The sequence below is a fragment of the Barbus barbus genome (genome assembly GCF_936440315.1).
Source record: "Barbus barbus genome assembly, chromosome: 16".
Classification (NCBI taxonomy): domain Eukaryota; kingdom Metazoa; phylum Chordata; class Actinopteri; order Cypriniformes; family Cyprinidae; genus Barbus; species Barbus barbus.
The window spans coordinates 2,508,705-2,530,648 of record NC_136744.1 but is presented as its reverse complement, the minus strand read 5'-3'; the positions used below and the strand labels follow the sequence as shown (position 1 = coordinate 2,530,648).

Here is a 21,944-nt window from a genome sequence, read left to right as displayed (position 1 = left end):
TTGCCAGATCCCTTCCAAACAGAGCCACAGCATATGTTAACACCCTCCATTTCTGAGTTGATTGTTCGTATATTAAGATATCTATCATTTAGATCAGAGCATACTGGGAAATAGGGCTGCACAATTAATCGAATTTCTAATCGCGATTACGGTTATGGATATCACGATTACATAATCGTTCAAAGCCGCGATTACAAAACTAAATAAACAATTAAAAATGCCCACTTGCATTATTCTGTGTGCTTAAGAGATGTTTGCAGCGCGGGGTTTAACAAACTCAAACATTTTGTCTAATTGACAGTCGTTGTCACTCTGTTGTGCGTGATAGATATGTTAAACGTGCCAAAAGCGGAACAAAATAGCGGTACTCGTTTGAACAGCGCACCACGCTGACCTTTTCTCCGCTCGCCTCAAAAGAAAACAGCGCAGTGCGTTTATTACAGTAACCAGTCGCGATCACACACTAAACAACGCTGTGAAATCCAGTAAGAAGCAGTCGAGTTCAGCACAGAGTTCTCCAGAACAAATCACGTCTCTTTCATTTAAACTAGTTTAAAACCAAATAAATGGGAGCTGTTATTCTCATCAACACTGATGCAGAAACAGTGCAACAATGATCCAGTTACAAGACGTTTCGATCCACAAATCGCCCACATTTACCAAAGTTTTACTGTAGTAACACTAACGGTAACAATGTAGGAAAAGTAGGATATTCATATTGATTCATATTATCAATACACTAAATATGTTAAAGGAGTAATGGAATATAATTACATTATTTAGTTAATTATTCTATCAGCTGATGTAGATTTGCTTTGCTTTTCAATGCAAACACCATAGAAACCATATAGTTAGGCTACTCTTTTACCATGATACTGAGGTGCTGTACTTTTGGTTATGTATAAAAGATGAGGCTGTTACAGTTTTCACAACGGTTCTGTCAAATACACATCTGCATCCCGACTCAAAAGCAATAAAAGTTCAGGAAGAGTGGTTTCAGCCTTTTTTAAATATATATTTTATATAAAAATATGGCATGCAGCTTCAAACAATGGCATAAATCTGTTCAAAATAATCGCTATTACAATCTCAAGGGAATAATCGACAATTATGATCGTGCAGCGCTACTGAGAAAGTTCTCTTTCTACCACCAACAAACACTTCACTAATGTGCACTGATAACACAAACTACAAAAAACCTACCTTTAAGAGGTGCTGATTTATCCATTTTGTAAAAGTCTTTTTCTGAACTCGGTCTCTTTCATCTGAAAAACAAGAGGGATTGATGTTAGCTTTCATTTCTAGCATTGACATCATATCTAGTAATCTCTTTTCTTAAAATAATAATTTCACCAAAACCATTAAATGCCCATAGCTAGTCAACCAGAAGAAAAAAAACGAACTTTAAATGAATAATTGTTTTTTTTAATAAATATACACGCTATATGTCCAATACATGCACTACATATTCATTATACTCTGTTGTTTTTATTATTTAATGTATAATTGAATAAATGTGTAAGCTAAATATTTTTTTTTTATTCACATTTCAACAACAAACATAATTAAAATCGTTAAAATGTTGATATAAAAACTGCGTGTAATTTACATGTTTGTATACAACCCAGTTATTAAGTGTTAAGTTATAAAATACATCTTAAATAAGTTTTATTAATTAATAGATTATTAAATAAAGTTTATTTTTGGTTTCAATTTTAGGCAAAATGAAAACTTTGTTTTGGTGTTTCAGTAAAAAAAAAATCATTCTGGTACATCACAATATTATTATTTATTTTATTTTTGTTTAGTTTTTTCAACAGAACAAGCCTTGTGAATAAAGTGAGCTCTCAGTATATACATCTGTTCATTGTAGAGAAAATGCATGAAAATGTCTTAAGTAAATGGCTTTAGATCCTTCCTGCCTTTAGTTTTAGGAGAGCTGATGTAAAAATGCTAATGTTGTCTGGCATGGCGGATTTCTATGTTATAATACTACGTTTCTATTTCTGGACAGGATATTATGAAAGGTAATTACAGAAAAGACTGAATCCCAGTCAAGTCTTGCTTCCATTACACAGCGCTCCCAACCCCAGTATTTTGTTTCCCGTCTCCATAACAACAGACAGGCCTGCGTCCCACAGCTCAGCCGTGAGACTTTTAATAAAACAGCAGCATAATGGAAATATAAGTAGTACATATTTCAAAACCCATCAATGAACAGTCATTTTCTGCTTAGCATCATGCAGATGTTTCAATATCGTGGTCATCATCATCATCATCATCATCATCACTTGACCATTTGTTCAATGTTGCACATAAATATTTGGCAAGGCCCTGTAACTGTTCTCTATCAGAGACCCTGCGGTGCAGAAAACCGTCTGAGAACTGAATCACTGTCTGACAATTAAAACAGAGACACGACCTCAAACTAATCTGAAAACTGCATGTTGACACTCTCTGAGGAAATGTGTGTGCTGTTTGTCTTGTGCTGCTATGCATCTGCTAGTGTGTGCTAACAGTCCCCAGTCAAGTCTCTACGATATTCCGGTCTATAGTTACGGTGTTCTCCTTCAAATGTAGTTGTATGGATCTTAATGTGGTGTGATGTGACACGTGTCATGCTTAATGAACAGCTGTAAACTGAGATTTGGTGCCCATTGCCAAATATTTGATTCACCCTCAGGTGAAAACCCCATCCTTTTCAAAAAGTGACAGCAAGCCTAACAAACCGCATGATTTGAGGTATTTTGATGAGGCAGCACAATATCATCACTCAGAATTTGACACGCAAAATTAAACTGCTGTACTGTACAATGTTGTACAGTATGCCTCATTCATTCATTCATCAGGAATTGAAAAGTCAATTAAAAGCAATTATTGTCCCGCGCTCGTGACACTGACAGGGAGGGGAACTTATTTTGATTAAAGATCACATGGGCACATTAATTAAAACAAAATAATGATGTGCACAGATACCTCATTTATAATAAACACTGCACAATTCCAGAAAAATATGAATTGTCCATATTGATTTAATGAAGATTTTAAACTCATTTCCCAAGTTGTTTTAAGTTAAAAATGTTTAGATCCACAGCTTGCCTTAGCAACACCCCTAATTAAAAACGCAGAGCATGAATGTGCTGATGTGAATCATTGTCACTGCAGTCACCTCAACCTAACAGGAACAGCCAAACATCGCAAATCTCGCTGTACTTTGACCCCTTCAGCACTGACAGAGATAAACTCTGCCCCTAAGAGCATTTCAACACAAGATCTGGGAAGCGGAAAGAAAATGAAAATCAATCTAAAAGCTTGGCACACTGCAGCAAAAGCAGGCAATCTGGCAGGAAGCTGAGGAAAGCTACTGACCCATGCAGCACATGAGCGCCACCAGCAGAGCGTCGCCCCTCATCAGACGGGCCGATCCCAGCTCAGGTGCCTGCAGCAGAGCGTCGTGCATGTCTGACCGTCGCGCGAGTGTAAGAGCTGCCGCTGAAGGTGGGACTCTGCTGGCTTCTCCGCGAGGCAGCAGCTACTCCCTTGCTTTTCCTCTCAGTATTCCCTCGCAACCGTCTCAAACGAGTCCCATCAGGTTTTCCAGCGGCACGCAGTGACTAACAGGCTCCACCACATGGTGAATGTTTACATAAGAACAGCGTGCTGGAGTCTTCACTGCAGTGAGTTACTAAGGCTACTGGCTGAAGCTCTGAGGATATGATTCTGCTGAGCAATATATTCAGTGACACGTTCTGCACTGCACTCCTTCGTGAAGCAGCAATGAACAGGCACGATTCTTTGAGGAAATAATGATCAATTGCATTACTTTATACACAGACACACCACAGCTAAAACTTGCCACTCAAGTGTTCAATCCCATTCTGTACACACAGACTTCAGTCAATTATGGAAATGACAACCAAATTGTACAATCAAATTCACTTCTAAAAAATCAGTTACAGTATTACAGCATTTACAGTGTTACATTTTTAACACACTGTTAGCTTAGATAATTTTGAAGTTTCATCTGGTCTTGTTGAAATATATAGTTGAGTATCATCAGCATAACAATGGAAACTAATCTCGTATTTTCTAATAATATTACCAAGGGGCAACATGTATATTGAAAATAGCAGAGGGCCTAGGACAGAGCCTTGTGGCAATCCAGTAAAGTATGGAGTGCCACAAGGATCAGTGTTTTTGACTACAGGGCCCCTCACTGTCCAACACAATATATTCAAAGGCCCCCCTCAATTTACACTAATATATTTCTGGTATTTCTGCTGTAATTATGACCAAGCTGTTCTTTTTTAATAAGCTGAATTAACATGGTTAATTAAATAAACTAAATTAATTAACCACTATTCATTTATTTTTTCAGTTTTATTTGGTATGTTAAAAAAATAAAAAAATAAATAAAGATATACATAAAAAGCAATATTATAAATAGGATTTCTTGATTTTTTTTTTTTTTTGTATTTTATTTTGATTTGACTTTTTTTTTCATATATTAATATAATAATCGCTTAAATAACAATAATTTATTAATCATCCAGGCCTCGTAGTGGACCCCGGACCCCTGGTTGAGAACAAGGCATATTAGAACAAGTTCACTCAAAAATGGTCATTCTGTCATTATTTATTCACCATCATGTCAATCCATACATGTATGACTTTGCTTCTTCTGTGGAACACAAAACAAAGTATTTGAAAAACGTTTATACTGTTTTTGTCCATACAATGAAACTCAAATGGGTCCAAAACAACATTGAGCCCCAATAACTTTCATTGTATGGACAAAAAAAAACATTTAAGGTATAAACAAAAGTGTTTCTTCACTGTAGTTTCTTCACCAGGCCTGCGGTCTGTCCATACATTACAGTCCAGAGACTGCATGCTGTTCAAAAGCGCCAGCTTAAAAAGCATACACGCAACATAGTGCTTCTCTCAGAGCCGTGCCACAAAAACAATGCTTTGCGTCCAACATATAAAGAGCTGTTGTGTTCAGGTTCAGTCTGGGTCACGTCCCAGTTCTGTCCCCACTGTTGCTTTTCTACTGTTCTGTCCAACACAGACAAAAAAAACTGCCGCTTCTGTCAATGGCTGTTTATTAAAAACTTAATGGAAAATAATAGGCCTCTAATCTTTTGCCAAAAAATATCTAACATAAAAAGCTGTTTGTATCTTTTTTTCTTGGTAACAGCCACGAGATTTCAACCACTGCAAATGTAGAATATAATCCTGCATTCATGCACACATGAAATGATTTAGTAGGAAATTTACTCACGCATTTAAAAGTGATTGTAGATTCTCTAACATTGCGATCAGTTACATCCATGATGAGAAAGCATTTTTAACAAAAATAATCAGCTTTAAACAATAAAAGCTATTCACTTAATATATTCTTGTTGTGGTCTAAAATGATTCAAATGCATGTTCGTGACTCTTGCATTTAAATAAGATTAGCAGCAAACATCTTGAGGCAGGAGCTTTCCTGAAGAATGAGGTCATGACGAGATAATAATATGAGAACGGCGCCCCCTTCAGGATACAAAAATCCATGTATTCTGTCTTTTTTGATTAAAGCATTCTTCCACATACTGAACCAATGAGTCAACTGTCCATAAAACTCAGATAAACTTCCAGAAAAGACTTCAGGAGACAATAACTAGGCTATTATTACAAAGTAAATTGGCATTAAAGGTCACTAACTCTCATAAATAGCTCATTTTACAGCTCAAGACTTCACAATGACTCTTGATAGTTTATTTGACATTTCTCCAGTCAGAGTCTTTGTGAAAGTAAACAAGCCCGTGCCTGACGACACGTAATAATCAGAGAATGATGACTAAAGCTGCTTTATTGCCTCATTGCCTCATTGCACACAGATCACTTATAAACACATTACGGTCCATAAATCACAGGAGGCTGAAGAGGCGTGAGGTGACTGATGTTTGAACATGAGTGGACAAAAACTTTTCCTGAATAGCTAAACTGTTTCAAACAGGTCTCTTTAAAAGTGCTTTTTTAAATAAAATAAAAATTGTACAATGCCATTACCAGTGGTGCAGAAATAAAACGTTTCAGTTTTACAGAGATGTTCGCACAAGCGTGTGTTTGAAATGCCTGACACGCAGATTTTCATCACATTTTATCTGGCCAGAACAAAGACCTTGACTATTCAAGTTACAATATCCAGTAAAGCTTTTAAAAACGATAAACAGCTTCAGGATACAACTTGTTTGATGTAAAAAAAAAATAATAATTTTAAAAAAGTATATAGCTGAAAAAACACTACAAGAACATAATATTCACTTGAATATTATGTGTTGGGAGGGGTTCACCCCAAGTGACCTTTCCTCTTCAAGGAAAATAATAAGTTGTAAAGCAAATATGATGGTATATGATGACAGTAATACACAATACAGATAGTCAAAGAAGAACACAAAAGTCATAAAGAAAAAAGCTGAGGTGTGCTGAATGGCACAACCTTACATTATGTACACTTTAGAAATTTGTCAGCAATCCTGCAAAATCTAAATTCTATATTTTGCATAAAGAAAATTAAGATTTTTTAAGGACCATTAAGGTAATTATCACTTTTATGGCATTTGAGAAAATCAAACTGTATTATGTGTTTTCTTGTTTTTCTCAGCTTGTACATTGCTTCTTCAGGTTTAATATGCAACCTCAATGATTTACGCCTCATTAAGCACAATGTTCTTTCCTCAGTCAGCAAGCAAAGGACTTTGCATACAGTACAGTACCACGTACAGAACATCCAGTAGACTGGGGAGGAAGTGCTGTCATGCTGAGGATGAATAGCCACAACACAATACAGATCTCCTGTCATCACCGGCTGTGTGGTGTTTGTGCCAGTCATTGTGCCAATATTCATCTGAGCTCATAAGGGTGCTGCTAAATCCTTCTGTGAGAAAAATCTCATCACATGATCAAAGTTCACATGTATACAACATTTACAGTAATGTTCTGCTGCAATATCATGACTGATGAGCAGGAGCGGTGTGGATAATAACTATGAGCTCCGCACTCCCAGCATGCAACAGCCTGTTTCTGGTCATTTACCAAACGTTTGATATTCAAAAGCTTATACAACTTGCGCAATATTAATTGTAGGGATTGTCCCACTGAAGCAATCCAGGGTCTAGTGCTCATTATCACTTCTGTCTCCTACCTGGGGTGGGATATTTTCCACCCAGATTGGCCTAGCAGGCACCCATAATTATAAGTTTACTCATAATTATGGGTTGACGTGTTACATCTTTCGGAGGATTAACACTGCATTCCTGACAACTTCCGATTTGAACAAGTGAGGTTTAGAAAAAGAATCTCACTAAGTCAGACTTCCAACTATTAGAATGGAAGAATGGAAAGAATGGAAATTACAAGAATGGAAATCCAAAAACTCCAGTTTTGAGATGTGGCTCAAACGTGCTCGCTTATCTCGTGTTTCAAGCAAGCAATGTTGAGCTTCTGTTGTCTTTGATTTGATTGCATTTGATATATTATGTGAATGAAAGCCTAAATTAAATCTGTTTATCAACTAAATCAACTGCATCTCTTATAAGGTTCTCTTTAATGATGTCTTTATGAACTTTTTGAAGCTTGTAATTTTGGGTTGATGGACTTTCAATGGATGGACAACAATAAAAGAACAATGATCAAATCAGTTTAGCAAAGGTTTGGAGAGACAGGTGTGTATCATTAGTCTGCAACCTGCAAACTAAACTGAACAATCTACTAAATACTAAAACACAGCTTATGAAATCTATAATGAACACTGATGTTCAAAACTTTGGGGTCAGCAAGTTTTTGTTTTATAAATGAAATGATTTTTATTTTATTCATCAAAGATGCATTAAATTGCTCAAAAGTGACAATAAAAACATTGATAATATTGCAAAAGATTTCTATTTCAAATAAATGGTGATCTTTTGAACTTTCTATTCATCAAAGAATCCTGAAAAAAATGTCTCACAGATTCCACAAAAATATTAAGCAGCACAACTGTTTTTAACATTGATAATAATAATGAATGTTTTTTGAGCAGCAAATCAGAACATTAGAATGATTTCTGAAGGATCATGTGACTGGAGTGTTGATGCTGAAAATTCAGCTTTGATCACAGCAATCAATTGAATTTTATCATATATTCACATAGAAAACAGCTATTTTGCAATAATATTTCACAATGTTACACTTTTTACTGTATTTTGAATCAAATAAATGCAGCCTTGGTGAGCAGAAGAGACTTCTTTCAGAAAAAAAATTAAATTAAAAACTAATGTGATGGGGACGAGTGAGCGCGGTTACAGAGCGATGCCGCGTGTGGAACAGACGCTTGCGAGCTATCTGTCCCCTGACGCTGCGTCGTCTATGAAGTCTCTTATGTCTGCACACCATGGTGGTGTTGCGGGCATGCCAGGCTGACCTGCTCAAGGAGTTGGATGAGGGCGAGGGATTTAGTGCGGAGGACATGCGTGAACTCCGCAAAACCGCTGATTTGTCTCTCCGCGCCGCCAGGGAGACTGGCAAGGCGATCTGTGGCAGCCCTGTTGGCAGCGGAGAGACATCTTTGGTTGACCCTGTCGGATTTAAAGAAAAAATTAAATTCTGGCCTTTTTTTGCTTCGGTAGGCATGTGGCGGCGTTCCAGCGGTTTCTCCCTCGCTGCTCACGAGGCTGCTGGGCGAGAGCAGCCCCTGCCGCGTGCTGGCTCCTCGTATAGGCAAGCTTGCCCCCACGGGAGCGGGTCGGGGTGGTCAGAAGGGTGCGCGGTCAAGGACCTCCCAGCCAAGCAGGCGAAGAGGTCTTCGGCCAAGAAGCCCTGATGTGAATGGGATCAGGGCTTATGAGGGTAGCCCCACTGGGGTAGAGCACGATTCACCGCAGCGTACGGTGCTCGTCTTCCCCCAGTGCCCTCAGGAGATCGATCTGCTAACCCTGCTACATATGGTGTTTCAGGGCGCAGCGGTCTCCAGCGAGCACACATCTCAGTCTCTTCTGCCCGGAACCGTAGCGGAGCTGAGATGCTCGCCACTCCTTCGGGGGTCTGTGGAGCAGCTAGTTCGGTTACACCAGAGGCCAGTCTCGAGAGACTGTACTGGTTCCCTTAGTAGACTATTTTGCAGCGTGCAATTCTGCGATTCGATTCGATTCTTATTTTTATGGTTTCGATTCGATTTCGATTTCGATTCGATTCGATATCGATTAGCTATCAATATTTCATTTAAAATGTTAGTTTTGCAGACATGGGATCCATATTTTGATATAAATGCTGGTAACTGAAACTCTCCTACTTAAGTTTATTACAGAAATACACATCTACATTAATAATAGGGTGCACACAGTTGTTTTTTTTAGTGGAGCAATTCGAAAGATAAGTGAAGTGACATTCAGCCAAGTATGGTGCCCCATACTCGGAATTCGTGCTCTGCATTTAACCCATCCAACGTGCACACACACAGCAGTGAACACACACACCGTGGCCAAGCCTCGCCCTGGGTGAACCGCCTTCTTGATCATGGTGTCTCCCCTGCCAGGTAAGTATATCTATAGATGGTGACACCTTCAGGAGGAGAGGTGAATATTCATATCCTCTTACGTGAAGCACGCGCATTAAGAATCGATTTGGGGATTTCCCGAATCGATATCGTTGCGTTAAACTGAAGATCGATTAAAATCGGAGAATCGATATTTTTTACCCAGCCCTAGTGCTCAGGCTCGAGATGCTGGAAGTGTTTCAGGCTCTGAAATACTTTCTCTCAGACCTAAGAGGTTGCCATGTGTTATTTCACACCGACAACACATCGGTGGTCTCTTATATCAGCCACCAAGGAGGTCTGCGGTTCGCGCCCCCTGTACAGGCTGGTGCACCAGATCCTTGTGTGGGCTATGGGGCCGAGCTCTCCTGGTTGGTCGAGCTGGCATTGCTCCCCTCAACTTTGAGGGTCACCTTTGAGCATGCTGCTCCCTTCTGAGCGTCTGACTTCCCTCTCATGCTGAGAGTTAAGTTCTCCGCTCTCCAGAGCTCTGCCTTGGTAGAGCTAGCATTGCTCCCCTCACTATAGAGGGTCACCTATGAGCATGCTGCTCCCTCCCGGCTCTCCTGTTGGTCGAGCTGGCATTGTTCCCCTCAACTTAGAGGGTCACCTTGAGCATGCCGTTCCCTTCTGAGCGTCTGAGTTAGCATCTCAATGTGGGAGCAGACACCCTGTCGAGGCAGGGGCTGTTATCTGGGGAATGGATGCTTCACACCAAGGTGGTGAAGCAGATCTGGAGAGTGTTTGGTCAGGCTCAGGTGGACCTCTTCGCTACTCAGACAGCGCAATGTCCCCTCTGGTACTCTCTACGTCATCCAGCTCTGAGGGAGTTCCCCACCCGGAGTTGTGGAAGCTGTGGGTGTGGCCCCTGAGGGGGCACGGCTCGTAGCTTCCGGTCCCTCAACCGAGGTTGTTGAGACCATTCTCCAATCCAGAGCTCCCTCTATGAGGAGACTGTACGCCCTGAAGTGGAGACTCTTCACTTCATGTTGCGGAGATCGCCAGCTCGACCCAGTTAACTGCCCGGTTGGTACAGTGCTGGAGTTCCTGCAGGCTCGACTCTCCGCAGGGTTAGCCCACTCCACCTTGAAGGTTTTTGTGGCGGCAATTTCATCCTACCACACCCTTCTTGGTGGACAGTCAGTGGGCAGACACCTGCTAGTTACACGTTTCCTCCATGGTGCACTGAGGCTAAGGCCTCCAGTACGGTCCCGGGCCCCCCCCTTGGGACTTGGCTGTGGTATTGATGCCCTCTGTAGGCCTCCATTCGAGCCTATTGAGGAGATCTCAGATCACCCTGAAGACCGTGTTTCTTCTGGCGATTTCATCTCTGAAGAGAGTTGGGGATTTGCGGCCCTGTCAGTGGCCCCTTCTCACTGTACAGCAGGCCTTTAGTCCTCCTCCCTTTCGGGAGCCTGACCAGCAAAAGCTAAATCGTATGTGTCCAGTGTGAGCACTGGACGCATATGTCCACAGAGCTGCCATGTGGAGAAGGGCGGACCAGTTGCTTGTCTGCTACTGTCCCCCTAATAGAGGTCTTCCTGCTTCCAAGCAGACCCTCAGTCGGTGGATTGTGGATGCCATTCAGATGGCCTATGAGTCTTCTGACCTCCCCTCGCCAATGGGAGTCAGAGCTCATTCCACGAGGAGTGTGGCAGCCTCTAGGCCTTTCTCGCAGGTGTCCCTATCCAGGACATCTGCAACGCTGCGGGATGGTCTACGACGTTCTTCTCATTCCAAAGCTGTGAGAAAACCGGAATGTTTCCCTCAGACAAGGCCAGCATGTGAAACATATTCATGAGACAGGACCTAAACGCCTTCATAAGGGCCAAACAAACAGCCTGAAGACCTGAGAGCTACAGTGTTACAAGATACACAATCACTTCTGTAGCATTCGCATCCAATATACAACGCAGCTAAAGCAATATGATACAATATGATAATGCATTTCAGTGTGATGTTAGTTTTAAACAAACCACCAAATCTAAGCAAGCAGCGGCAAACTAGTACCTTTTATAACCAAATGTGCTGTCTACGCTGCAAGCACCCTATACATTATTGTTTATAATCTAGTTTTGTTGCATTGCACTTCAGTTTACAGTAGGTTGTATTTAACTGTATTTCTGAACTGTTTCATAGGCCCCACTTTTAACTCTCTCTTTATATATTACCCTTATTGTAGATGCATGCATGGGGGAAGACAAGAGTAAGAAGTGCAACCAACACTAGGGAAGGCCATTTTTATCAGATCCCTTGTTATTCTTAATTTTGACATTCATTTTCATTTTTACACCAGACATATATATCGGTTCAATATATTGGTTATCGGTCTACTTGGTCTGTAATAATCGATATCGGCATCGGCCCTTAAAAACACATATCGGTCGACCCCCTAATGTCAACAGCTATCCCTTTAAGTACGTTGTAAATATTAGTACATATTTATGGTAATTGTTCAGTATCATGGGAAATGTCAGATGTTTTGCCATCAAAATATTCCACAGGCAGCGATTAACCCTTTACACACCACACAAATACCCCAGGACAGACTTTACAAATGCTCACTTAGCATTTTGCAAAGCTACATAGGACTTACATGCTACCACGGTACTCCTCAACATAGTAACAAAATGTTTACCTTGAATATGATGCTTTCAGAAATTGTATTTTGTCAGAGAACACAGACGTGCTGAATGTCAATGAGAAAGATGCTTTTTGGGTCCGGACGGTGTAGCTACGGCACGTACCAGCAGGGGCTAAGCTAAACATCAGCTAGCTATACACTACAAACCGCCCATGTCTATGCCATTATAAGAGCTTTATCTTAATCAGGTTGGACGTCTCAAGTGGCCAGCAGAGCTCAGACTGGAGAGATCCATTAGCTCCAGGATGTTCTCAGACCAAACCTCCTCTCAGGCATGATTTAGAGGATAATTGTGTGATAAAGCTGCATGGTCAGAAGAGAATTCGGATCACGCGACTGTGATGTGTATTGATTACCACCATTAGGACTCAAGCATTTAGGCTTAGATGTTGTAATTAAACTCTCTGGAGAGATCGGCTATGATGATAGATCTTCCTGTGCATTACTGTCACAGAAAAGAAGAAACGCAAATAAACAGAGCTCTATTAAAAGCTGAAATCCAAATTTGATTAAAGGATCTTTCATTTGCAGCGGACAGAAGAGTCTAAACGCAGATTTGAAATTCTTAAATGGGTCACCGTATTGGAGGAGAGGCTTTCAAAAAGACAAGAAATCTTTCTATATCTACTTGTTCAGGAGAATCATGTTATGCTGCTGAGTCACTATTCTCGATGACTAAAGAAAAATCCTGTTCAGTTTTCTTCCTCGGACCTTAAAGAGATGGCATTATGCAGAAGCAAGTTTAGGTGTTGCCTGATCAGAAATCCCTCTATTCTGCTGGCTAAGGCCTTATCAGAATGGCATATTAGCAAACTACTATTACTGTTTTTGCTGTATATTGTGCATTATATGAGAAATGTCGGTGTGCACAGAATAACCCAGATGACCTACTGCATTTCCCAAAATGTGCAGTATCACACTGCTTGAAATGTGCGCAACTCACCTTACGTTTCCAGCATAGCAAATAAACTAAAACTCAGATCACTGAGAGTTCAGATAATTCTACACAAAATTGCACCTAATTAAGTGTTTCTGATAACTGACTCAACGTGATCACTGATAACAATATTGCATACCGCAGGCTGTTTTACACACTGATATAAAAACAGTGATCAGTATTCAGTGTTTAATTTACCAAATCAGCAAGTGTTCTGATAATATTCCGTTCTCAATATAGTAATTGTCTTAACCATCAAAATGTATTGCATTAAGGAATTTCTGTCATGTTAGTTTGTGATATTTATTCCAAAAAATCTATATATATATATATATTTTTTTTTTGCTTAATAATAATTGCTTAAATGAATAATTACTAAATTGATCAATTAATAAATGCTGTAAAAGTAGTGTATATTGTTATTCATTCTAGCTATTGCATTAACTAATGTTAAGAAAGTGAACTTTATTGTTAATTATTACGAGTATATACTTTAGGGCCCCCAAATTATTATTTTTTTTCCTGAAATTCTATTTTTTTCCCCATTGTAATATTTCTACATCCAATTTTAATAGTTAAATTAAATTGTATTAATCAAAAAGCATGTCTAATTAATTGATATTATTAAACTTATACAATTGAACAATTATTTATTGTTAAAGTTTAACAAAAACTTTATTTTTAGGGCCCTACAAATTCCAATTCCCTACAAATTTTATTATTTATTTTTTTTATTCAAATTATTTTTTCCCACACTATTTTCCTCCATTTTAATATTTTTGTACAACAGATTTCAGATAATTTAATATTAAAAATCAAAAAGCATGTCTAATCAATTGAATTAATAAATTCATCTTACAATAATTGGGTCCTATGAAATGTTGTTGTTTTTTTTTCAGAAATTCAGTGCTATCTGTTTTATTATTTAATTTTTTTATAGATTTATGATTTAATAAAAACGTATTCTCAAAAATGGTTGATAAATCAAATGAAAATTTAACAACAAAGGGTTTCCATTTAATCAATAAAAAAATGAGTGCACTGTTTTTGTCTAACTACAGAGCATGGGAAAAGGTGCTTTATTGGAAAGATATTAATGATCATAGTCATAATTAGTGTGTTCTTGATAAAGTACACCATCCTGAGGCTGTAGCGCGTCCCAGCAGAGCATCTGCTGCATTGGGTGTGTTTCCTGCATGAGAGTCGAGGGGCGGAGCCATGACTAACCACATGACCTCACTCACACAAAGCTGAGCTGTCTGGAGCAGGAGCAGGAGCAGGGAGCGGCCCGGGCCGCACACTGAACAAAGTCCCCATGACAACTGGAAAGCACACTCACTAACAAGAAACTGTTACTTCCTCGAGCAGCCAGTGAGCATTATCCTCATTTGAATCACTGCCCACCTACTTTCTGTCCTGTTGCAACTGTTTTCCATTTATAAGCAGAAACAGCTGGGAAATTCATCAGCAAGCCAGTCTTGATCAATAGCCAATGCATTCTTAGCACAAACCGTTTGCTCTCAAAGACAGCAAGTCGGCTGATCTTTGTTTTTATTGTTGATGAATATATAAAAAAGGGTGACCCATATGTGCCATTTTTCCCAGTCCTGGCCAGGATTTATATTGCTTTGATTCAAAGTACCTTGAGAGCATTTCGAAAACATAAGGAACCGATGTCATACACTGATCGGTCTGCACATGCAAACAAAGCCAAAACCTAAATATTTTAGGCAATATAGGAATCCTGGCCAGGATGTGTCCAGGAAAAATGGCAAGATTGTCACCCTAATATAAAAGTTAAATCACAAACTAAGATTTATATCAAATAACAAAGAAGAACCTGCTCGCTATTGAACTCATAATGATGAGTTTTGATGTCAGAATACATGATGCTTGCATGAACATTATTCTTGTTTTTGTTTCGGTCTGTGTGTTTGTTTTGTTTTAAATGTGAGTGTCGGTTTGTATTTGAGTTTTGAAAGCATGCTGCTTTGCCAGGAAGAGCATCTGCAGTTCCATCGATGACATCATGTCGTGCACAGCTGCCGGCCGCTCCTCTGGGAAATGACATCAGACTCAGGAAACAGCTTCAAGTCTTTTCTTTCTTTTTTTACCTCCCTATGCTTAAGATTATTTTAATAACTATATTGAAGTTAAATAATATAGTCCTATTTTTTTCCCCAGCATGCATGACATACACTGCATTATAAATATGTATTGAGGTGTTCGCACACTGTTAATCTGTATCAAATAAATTATTATTAATGATATGAAGGCAAAATATCAATAAAATAAAATAATTTTGCAGTAAAATAGTGTTTCACATGTGCAGTATATCAAACAAAACAAATCAACGTGATAATTAAAGATACTTATTGAGCATTAAATGAGATGAGCAGAATCACAGCATTAGTGATAGACTGATATTTAAGACAGGCCAGTAAATGTCAGATGATATTTCACCATTGTGAGATTATGGCACTTTACACAATAACAGTAGCATGAGATTTTTCTGCTGCCCGCTGAAATTCTAACAGCAGCCTACACTAAACAAAATTGGTGCTATATAGCACTAAAAGTGGTTCTTGGCTCGTAATCATAGGGGAACCACTTCTGGATCCCCTAGAGATCCCAGCAGATCAGCAGTTTTTGAAATACTCAGACCAGCCCGTCTGGCACCAACAAACATTCCACGTTAATAACGCGTTAACGCAAATTCATTTTAACGGCACAAATTTTTTTCACGTGTCTTTAACGCAGCGCGTATTTTCTGTTTGACCCGTGGCCCAACCTGTAGTTGGAGAAATGGAGATGCACAGTGTTGCCAACTTAGCAACAGTGCAGACCCCTTTAGCAACTTTTTTCCCTTTAAAAAGTGCCCAAACCTTATTTAGTATCTGAGAATCGGTCTTGCTCTCCCAGCGCGCGCACACCTCTCTCTCTCTCTCTCTCTGCGTCTTCTCAGTTTCTGTTCAGGTAGCGGTAGAGAGGAGCAGCGCTTTAATTCAGTTAAACACAGATATTATGTTGCTTCTCTAATTTTACATGCAAGTATAGCCGAAATCACAGCACAGCTATTGTCTTTATCTTATGTGTATTTGATTTCATCAGACGACGGTGCAATTATCATGATTAGTTTGTGCAGATTAACATCTTGGAAGTGAGAGCTGGTTATGTAGTCTTAATGGATCGCGTTTCAGTCACTATTTCATATTCATTCCATTGTCTGACAACAGAAACAGTAAAATATGCCAATGAAAACAGTTTTATTGAGAATTTAGCTGCATCAAAATACAGTATGTGGGCACAGAGAGGGAAACAAATGTAATAATAAATAATAAATGTACATTTTGCATGTTCAGAAGAAGAGCTGCCCTGCCCTGCAGATTTGAACAGGTTAGTGTAATTAAATTGCTCAGTGCAAAGAAAGAGAAGTAAGGGGAACCCTTTTTTCATGTGTCTAATAGACATGAACAAGTTCTTTGAAAAACATCTATGACCTTTGAAACATGTCTAGTCTTCATGCTCTATATTGAATATGGTGTCAATAATAATAAACATACATTTGCATAAAGCATCCATATTTGTCCATTCCCATGTTGATTAGAGTATTAAAAACTTGAAAAGTATTCATTTAAGGTACATTTAGAACAAATTAAAAATGTGCGATTAAGTTTGTGTTAACTCATGACAATCATGCGATTAATCGCGATTAAAATTTTTAATCGATTGACAGCCCGAATGATTTACAGATCCTGAGCACCACTGACAAGCATCTGATCTTGTGAAATGTGTGGTAAGTACTGCCGCTCCATAGTTTAAACAGAGTACATGCGATCGTGAATCTCAAAACTGAAAGTAAAACGCGGCCGTGCATTCCAAAGCAGTTTCAATGCCCAGCTTATTAATAGCGGCTTTATTTACAGTATAATTACCCAACAATATAACTGCGAGAGAAAGTACTGAAATATATATTTTCCCTGTGTTTCCTTCCTGTAAGCTACTGAAATGAGCCACACTGTGAAACAGCCAATCGGAGCAGAGCTCAACATTATTATTCATGACCCTTCCACATAAGCCAATAACAGACCGTTTCGTTCTGGGGAGAAATCTTAGGGTTGTAAATCGACATGTAAAACTAAGCCACATACCTTCTATGTAAATATCAGAGAACAATTTTAAATATTGTATCAATGCATTCTATGGCACATTTAAAGAGATAGTAGCTGCACTTGCATGCCCAAGAGACGTTTCAAAGATGGCAGCCGACTGACATGACTTGCCTTAAAGGGACTTTGGCTATTTTCAGTGAGTAGCTAAAGCCTGTTTGAGTCGCTAAATATCTCTAGATGACATTATATGCCTTTTAACATATTCATTACCTGCACTGCATTCTACCTAGTGGCAGCATATTATTTTTTACTTCTCTGCTACTCTCTGTGCTCACATACAGTAATGTATTTAATACAGCCACATTGCATAAATTGTCCATAATTCTTTTGTTGTCAGACAGTTTGAAATAGTAACTGAAATGCTCTTTTAAATTCTGATTTATAATCCAGATGTTGTCTGACAAAATCTCTATATACATAAAACATTGCTTGTTGCTAGACACTTGGAAAAGTCATCTGGAAGGGTCTGGAAGTCGTTATCTAGCAATAAGATGCATAACTGTTGCACTGATGGGAGAAAGTGCAGCACGGAGAGTGGCCGATAGGTCCCGCCTTCTAAGTTATGAGACATTTGCTGATGGATTAAGTAGCTTCGGGTGCTGTTGGAGGCTCCAGTTGCTGTGGAGGCGGTCAGTGCTCTGAGACGGGCATTTAGGACAGCACATAACTTAAGCACTGACTGGTCAGCCTGAGAAAACGTAATTTGGGATTCGTGTGTTTAGAACATTAAGTGACTCGCCTAGAAGGGACTTTGATGACACGGACATTCCACTGCTACATGTGACTTCATTTCAACTGAGCTATAGTCTGATTTCAACTTATTAAGAGGGTCCACATTAACACAGATATTAGCCTTTCATTCTTCACACCATTTCTCTAGGGCCTAGTTTCTAGTTTATCCTCAACAGTTGTCTTATCAGAGATCAGCTTCTTGATTGATCATAACTGAAATACACTATCTTCACCAGCTGAGACGAGAGTATTCGCTAAGAGACAATCAGCCTGAATGCAGAGGGCAGGAAATTGAACAGAGAAGACCAATCGATGAGAGTAGGAGCTACACAGACAAAAGCCCACTGATGGTTCGAGGACATCTGATTGAGGAAGCGCAGTAGTTCATCAACCTTGTGAGCATAGTGGGCACTGATGGTGGGACATAGGCTGAATCAACAGCCGAATAAAGAAGATCAATGGAGACATAGAGGCTTTCCAAGAAGACCTGGAAGACATTGGCATCCAATGGGAAGATGTGTATAATATGGCCATGGAATGTCTGATCTGATAATGGTGAAAGAAGTTACTCTGTTTAAATATTAAGGCATACCACCTCTCCTAACCATCCAGAGAGTGCACTCCCTGAATGATCTTAGAACTGAACTTACTATGTTTTTGTGTTGGGGGGTTCAAACCTCAGTGAGGTTTGCCTGTGGATAGCTCAGAACTGAACCCTTCAGAGCGAAGCCTGCTGCCAAACATAAAGTTCAGGACCTCTAAAATACTCTGATAGCGAACAGAGTGGTCCTGACTGAAATCTAGTTTGAGTGACGAATGGAGCTCAAGTGTAGTTCAGGCAGACCACGACGTGACTGCAGCACCAGCTGACGCTCAGCTGATTGTAACTCCTCCCACTACAATTAATAAGATTTATAAGTTCATCCGTACTCACACATGCCATAGTCTGTCGCACAGACATGCACTTACCCTCCTCCATCCCCAACTCCTCCTCATGCAGATCCATGATCACTTAACTGCTTGCCCACAGAGATATATCACCTATCCCGCTCATGTTGCTCAATAAATCAATATTATCCACAGTACAGTTTTCAAATCTCATATCACATCAGAAAGGCATTTATTTTCAATAAAAATTAAGGAAATAATAAAAAAGTTGAAAATAAAGTATCGGGTAGGTGTAGGGAGGGCTTTATTGTACCAATAAGGTGGCATCAGTTTGAATTAAAATTATAATTTATACTCAATACGTTATTATTGCATACTGTTTTATAACGTACTACAATACTGAGGTGCAGATAATTGCCACTATTTGCAACAAGTAGTATACATAGCACAAAATCCTGCTATTTTCACTTAGTGTAAATACATTAGCTGCTATCGCTATTTGACAGAACTATGTCAAATTTACTGTCACTCCCATAGACACTGTATTAGAAACACCCTTGCATTAGCGTTAATATTTTTTTTTTGTATTCTGATTCAAAGGTAATATAATACAGAGAGTGTTGTAAATGTACATGCATGTATATTTTTAGGCAGCAGCTATTTGCACTGTGTAAACAGCGATAGAGGATATTTAACTATGTGCAAATACTTATTTACACTATGTTAAAATAGCAGGATTTTGTGCTATGTATACTACTTGTTGCAAATAGTGGCAATTATCTGCACTTCAGTACTGTAGTAAAAAAACAGTATGCAATAATAACGTATTGAGTGTAAATTATAATTTTAATTCAAATTATTAAATGGATGCCACCTTATTGGTACAATAAAGCCCTCCCTACTCCTACCCTAACCCTACCCGATACTTTATTTTCAACTTTTTGATTATTTGATTGATTTTCAATAAAACTTTTCCGATGTGATATGAGATTTGAAAAGGGAGGGAAAAAAAGTTTGGCAAAAGGCGGGATCAAACCCGGGTCGATCGCGTCAAAACAGACGATGACACCGCGATCTGCTATCTGCTGGAGCTGCTGCTTCAGTTGACTCTGCTCTTCTCCTTCCTGTTCTTCATGTACACCTTGATTGACAGATGTCTCGTCCAGTCAGCGGTAAGTAATCTATTCCCAAACCAATGGCGCTGTCTCAAACTAAACCTACCTCTTCCGGTTTTACCATTTGTCGTTGTGTTTTCTGACTTGTTATAATGTTTTCTGAATTGTTGTTGTGCTTTCTGAATTGTTATTTTGTTTTTTAGATTTGCATTTGCGTTTGTAATTTGTTATTTTGTTTTCAGAATCGTGATTTGTTTTGCACTTCTCAGCCACCGTAGTTTTTAATATGCAGTCATTATTCTCATCTCACTGGCAGACAAACAGAAAAATAAGCAGATAGTCTGGCTTTTGTTGTGATGTCGGGTTGGTTGAGCTGCTGAGAGTTTTTGAAAGCAGCACAGAGTCACAGTATTATAGTTGTGTCTGCATATTAAGCTGAGATGAGACAGTATTTTCAGAACCCAAAATACTGGACACTTCAGCTGTAAGATCTCCTATCTGAATGATGGCAGTGATCTCAACACGGCCTTGTGATGCCACCGATCTCTCAATCTCCTCACAACTCTTACATAACGCCTCTCTGGGGGAATTGGTTGAGCTGACAGCAAAGATTTGTCGCCGCTCCAGTGAAGCTGAATTCTTCTCTTTTCATCACACAGAGAAAGAGCCTTGACTGTGGCTGCACGAGAGGAATGCATTCGCTGGGTTAAGAGTAATGCACTCTGCTGTGGACATGTGAGTGTTCAACTGACCAAAAACCACCAGCATCCATAGCTAGGGCTGTAACAATTATTGCATGATTGCCTGACATTTGGATAATTTGACAACCATTGCTAATGCTGGATTGCAATCTTACATTTCTAACAAAATATGGACATTTTAAGTCAGCAATAATAATAATATAAAAATAATAAATTATTTTCCAGGAGGTGGTAGTGAGGACTAGACTCTCTCACAAATAAATTGATGGGAGGGGGGTGAACATAATATAATATAACATAATATAATAAAGTTGAAATTTGACGATGATGGGCTCCAGCACTCTGTAACCCAGCAATGGATTAGGGAGTATATCAATTGATTGGTTAGATACTGTAGATGGATGGATGTTGGATGCAGATTTGGTTATTTATAACAAATGAATGATAAGTCTGACATGGATGCAGAAACAGCTTCTCATTATGGAAGACTCAAAAAAGTAATAAATAAATATGATTGGATGAGCCACATTCAAAGCTTGCACAATAGACAAAATACACACGTCTGTCTGCTCAGAGAGTTGCTGCTGCTGCCGGACACACACAGACAACCGCTTCACACAAGACATAGCTGAACCTGGGAGAAAGAGGAGGAGGAGGGGCTGATGGGAGGATGAACACAAAGACAATGACTGTGCACAAACACAGGAGTCATGGATGTGATGAAGCGAGTATAAAATCACAATAACATAAAGACTCAGCCTGCCATGGCCAATGCTTACACTCTCTGACAGGAATGAAGGGCAATGATATTTCACTCTTCTTTTTTATTAGGAATCTAAATAAAATGGTTGAATTTGTTTTATATTTGTTTCATAATTGCTTTATATTTTAAATGTGGTGGCTGTAGGGGTGGGCAATATGATCAAAATCTTATATCATGACATGACTCATTTTATTTTAATATATATATATATATATATACACTGCTTATAAAATACTGTGAAGTGGACACTGCATAAAATCAACTAGGGTTGCATGATTTGGGGGGAAATAAAAATGGCTGGAAAAAAAATTGTTGGAAAACCGCAGGGAGCTGTTAAAGCTTTCCTTAATTTGGTTTATAGGTACTTCTCAAGTTTGGAGAGATGGTTGGCGCTTGTTGTGTTCCCAAAGCCATGTTATCAGATATAAAGAGT

The 21,944-nt window shown here is 39.1% G+C and overlaps 1 protein-coding gene across 1 annotated transcript in view; it reads right to left on the bottom strand.

The window, feature by feature from the left end:
• The window catches only part of LOC306882057 (dystonin-like), a 166,645-nt gene that overhangs the window by 131,819 nt on the left and 12,882 nt on the right, over positions 1-21,944 (bottom strand). The window contains exon 3 of the mRNA XM_079436492.1: positions 1,204-1,265. Coding sequence (XP_079292618.1) covers positions 1,204-1,265 — 62 coding nt within the window. The remainder of the gene's footprint in view (positions 1-1,203; positions 1,266-21,944) is intronic.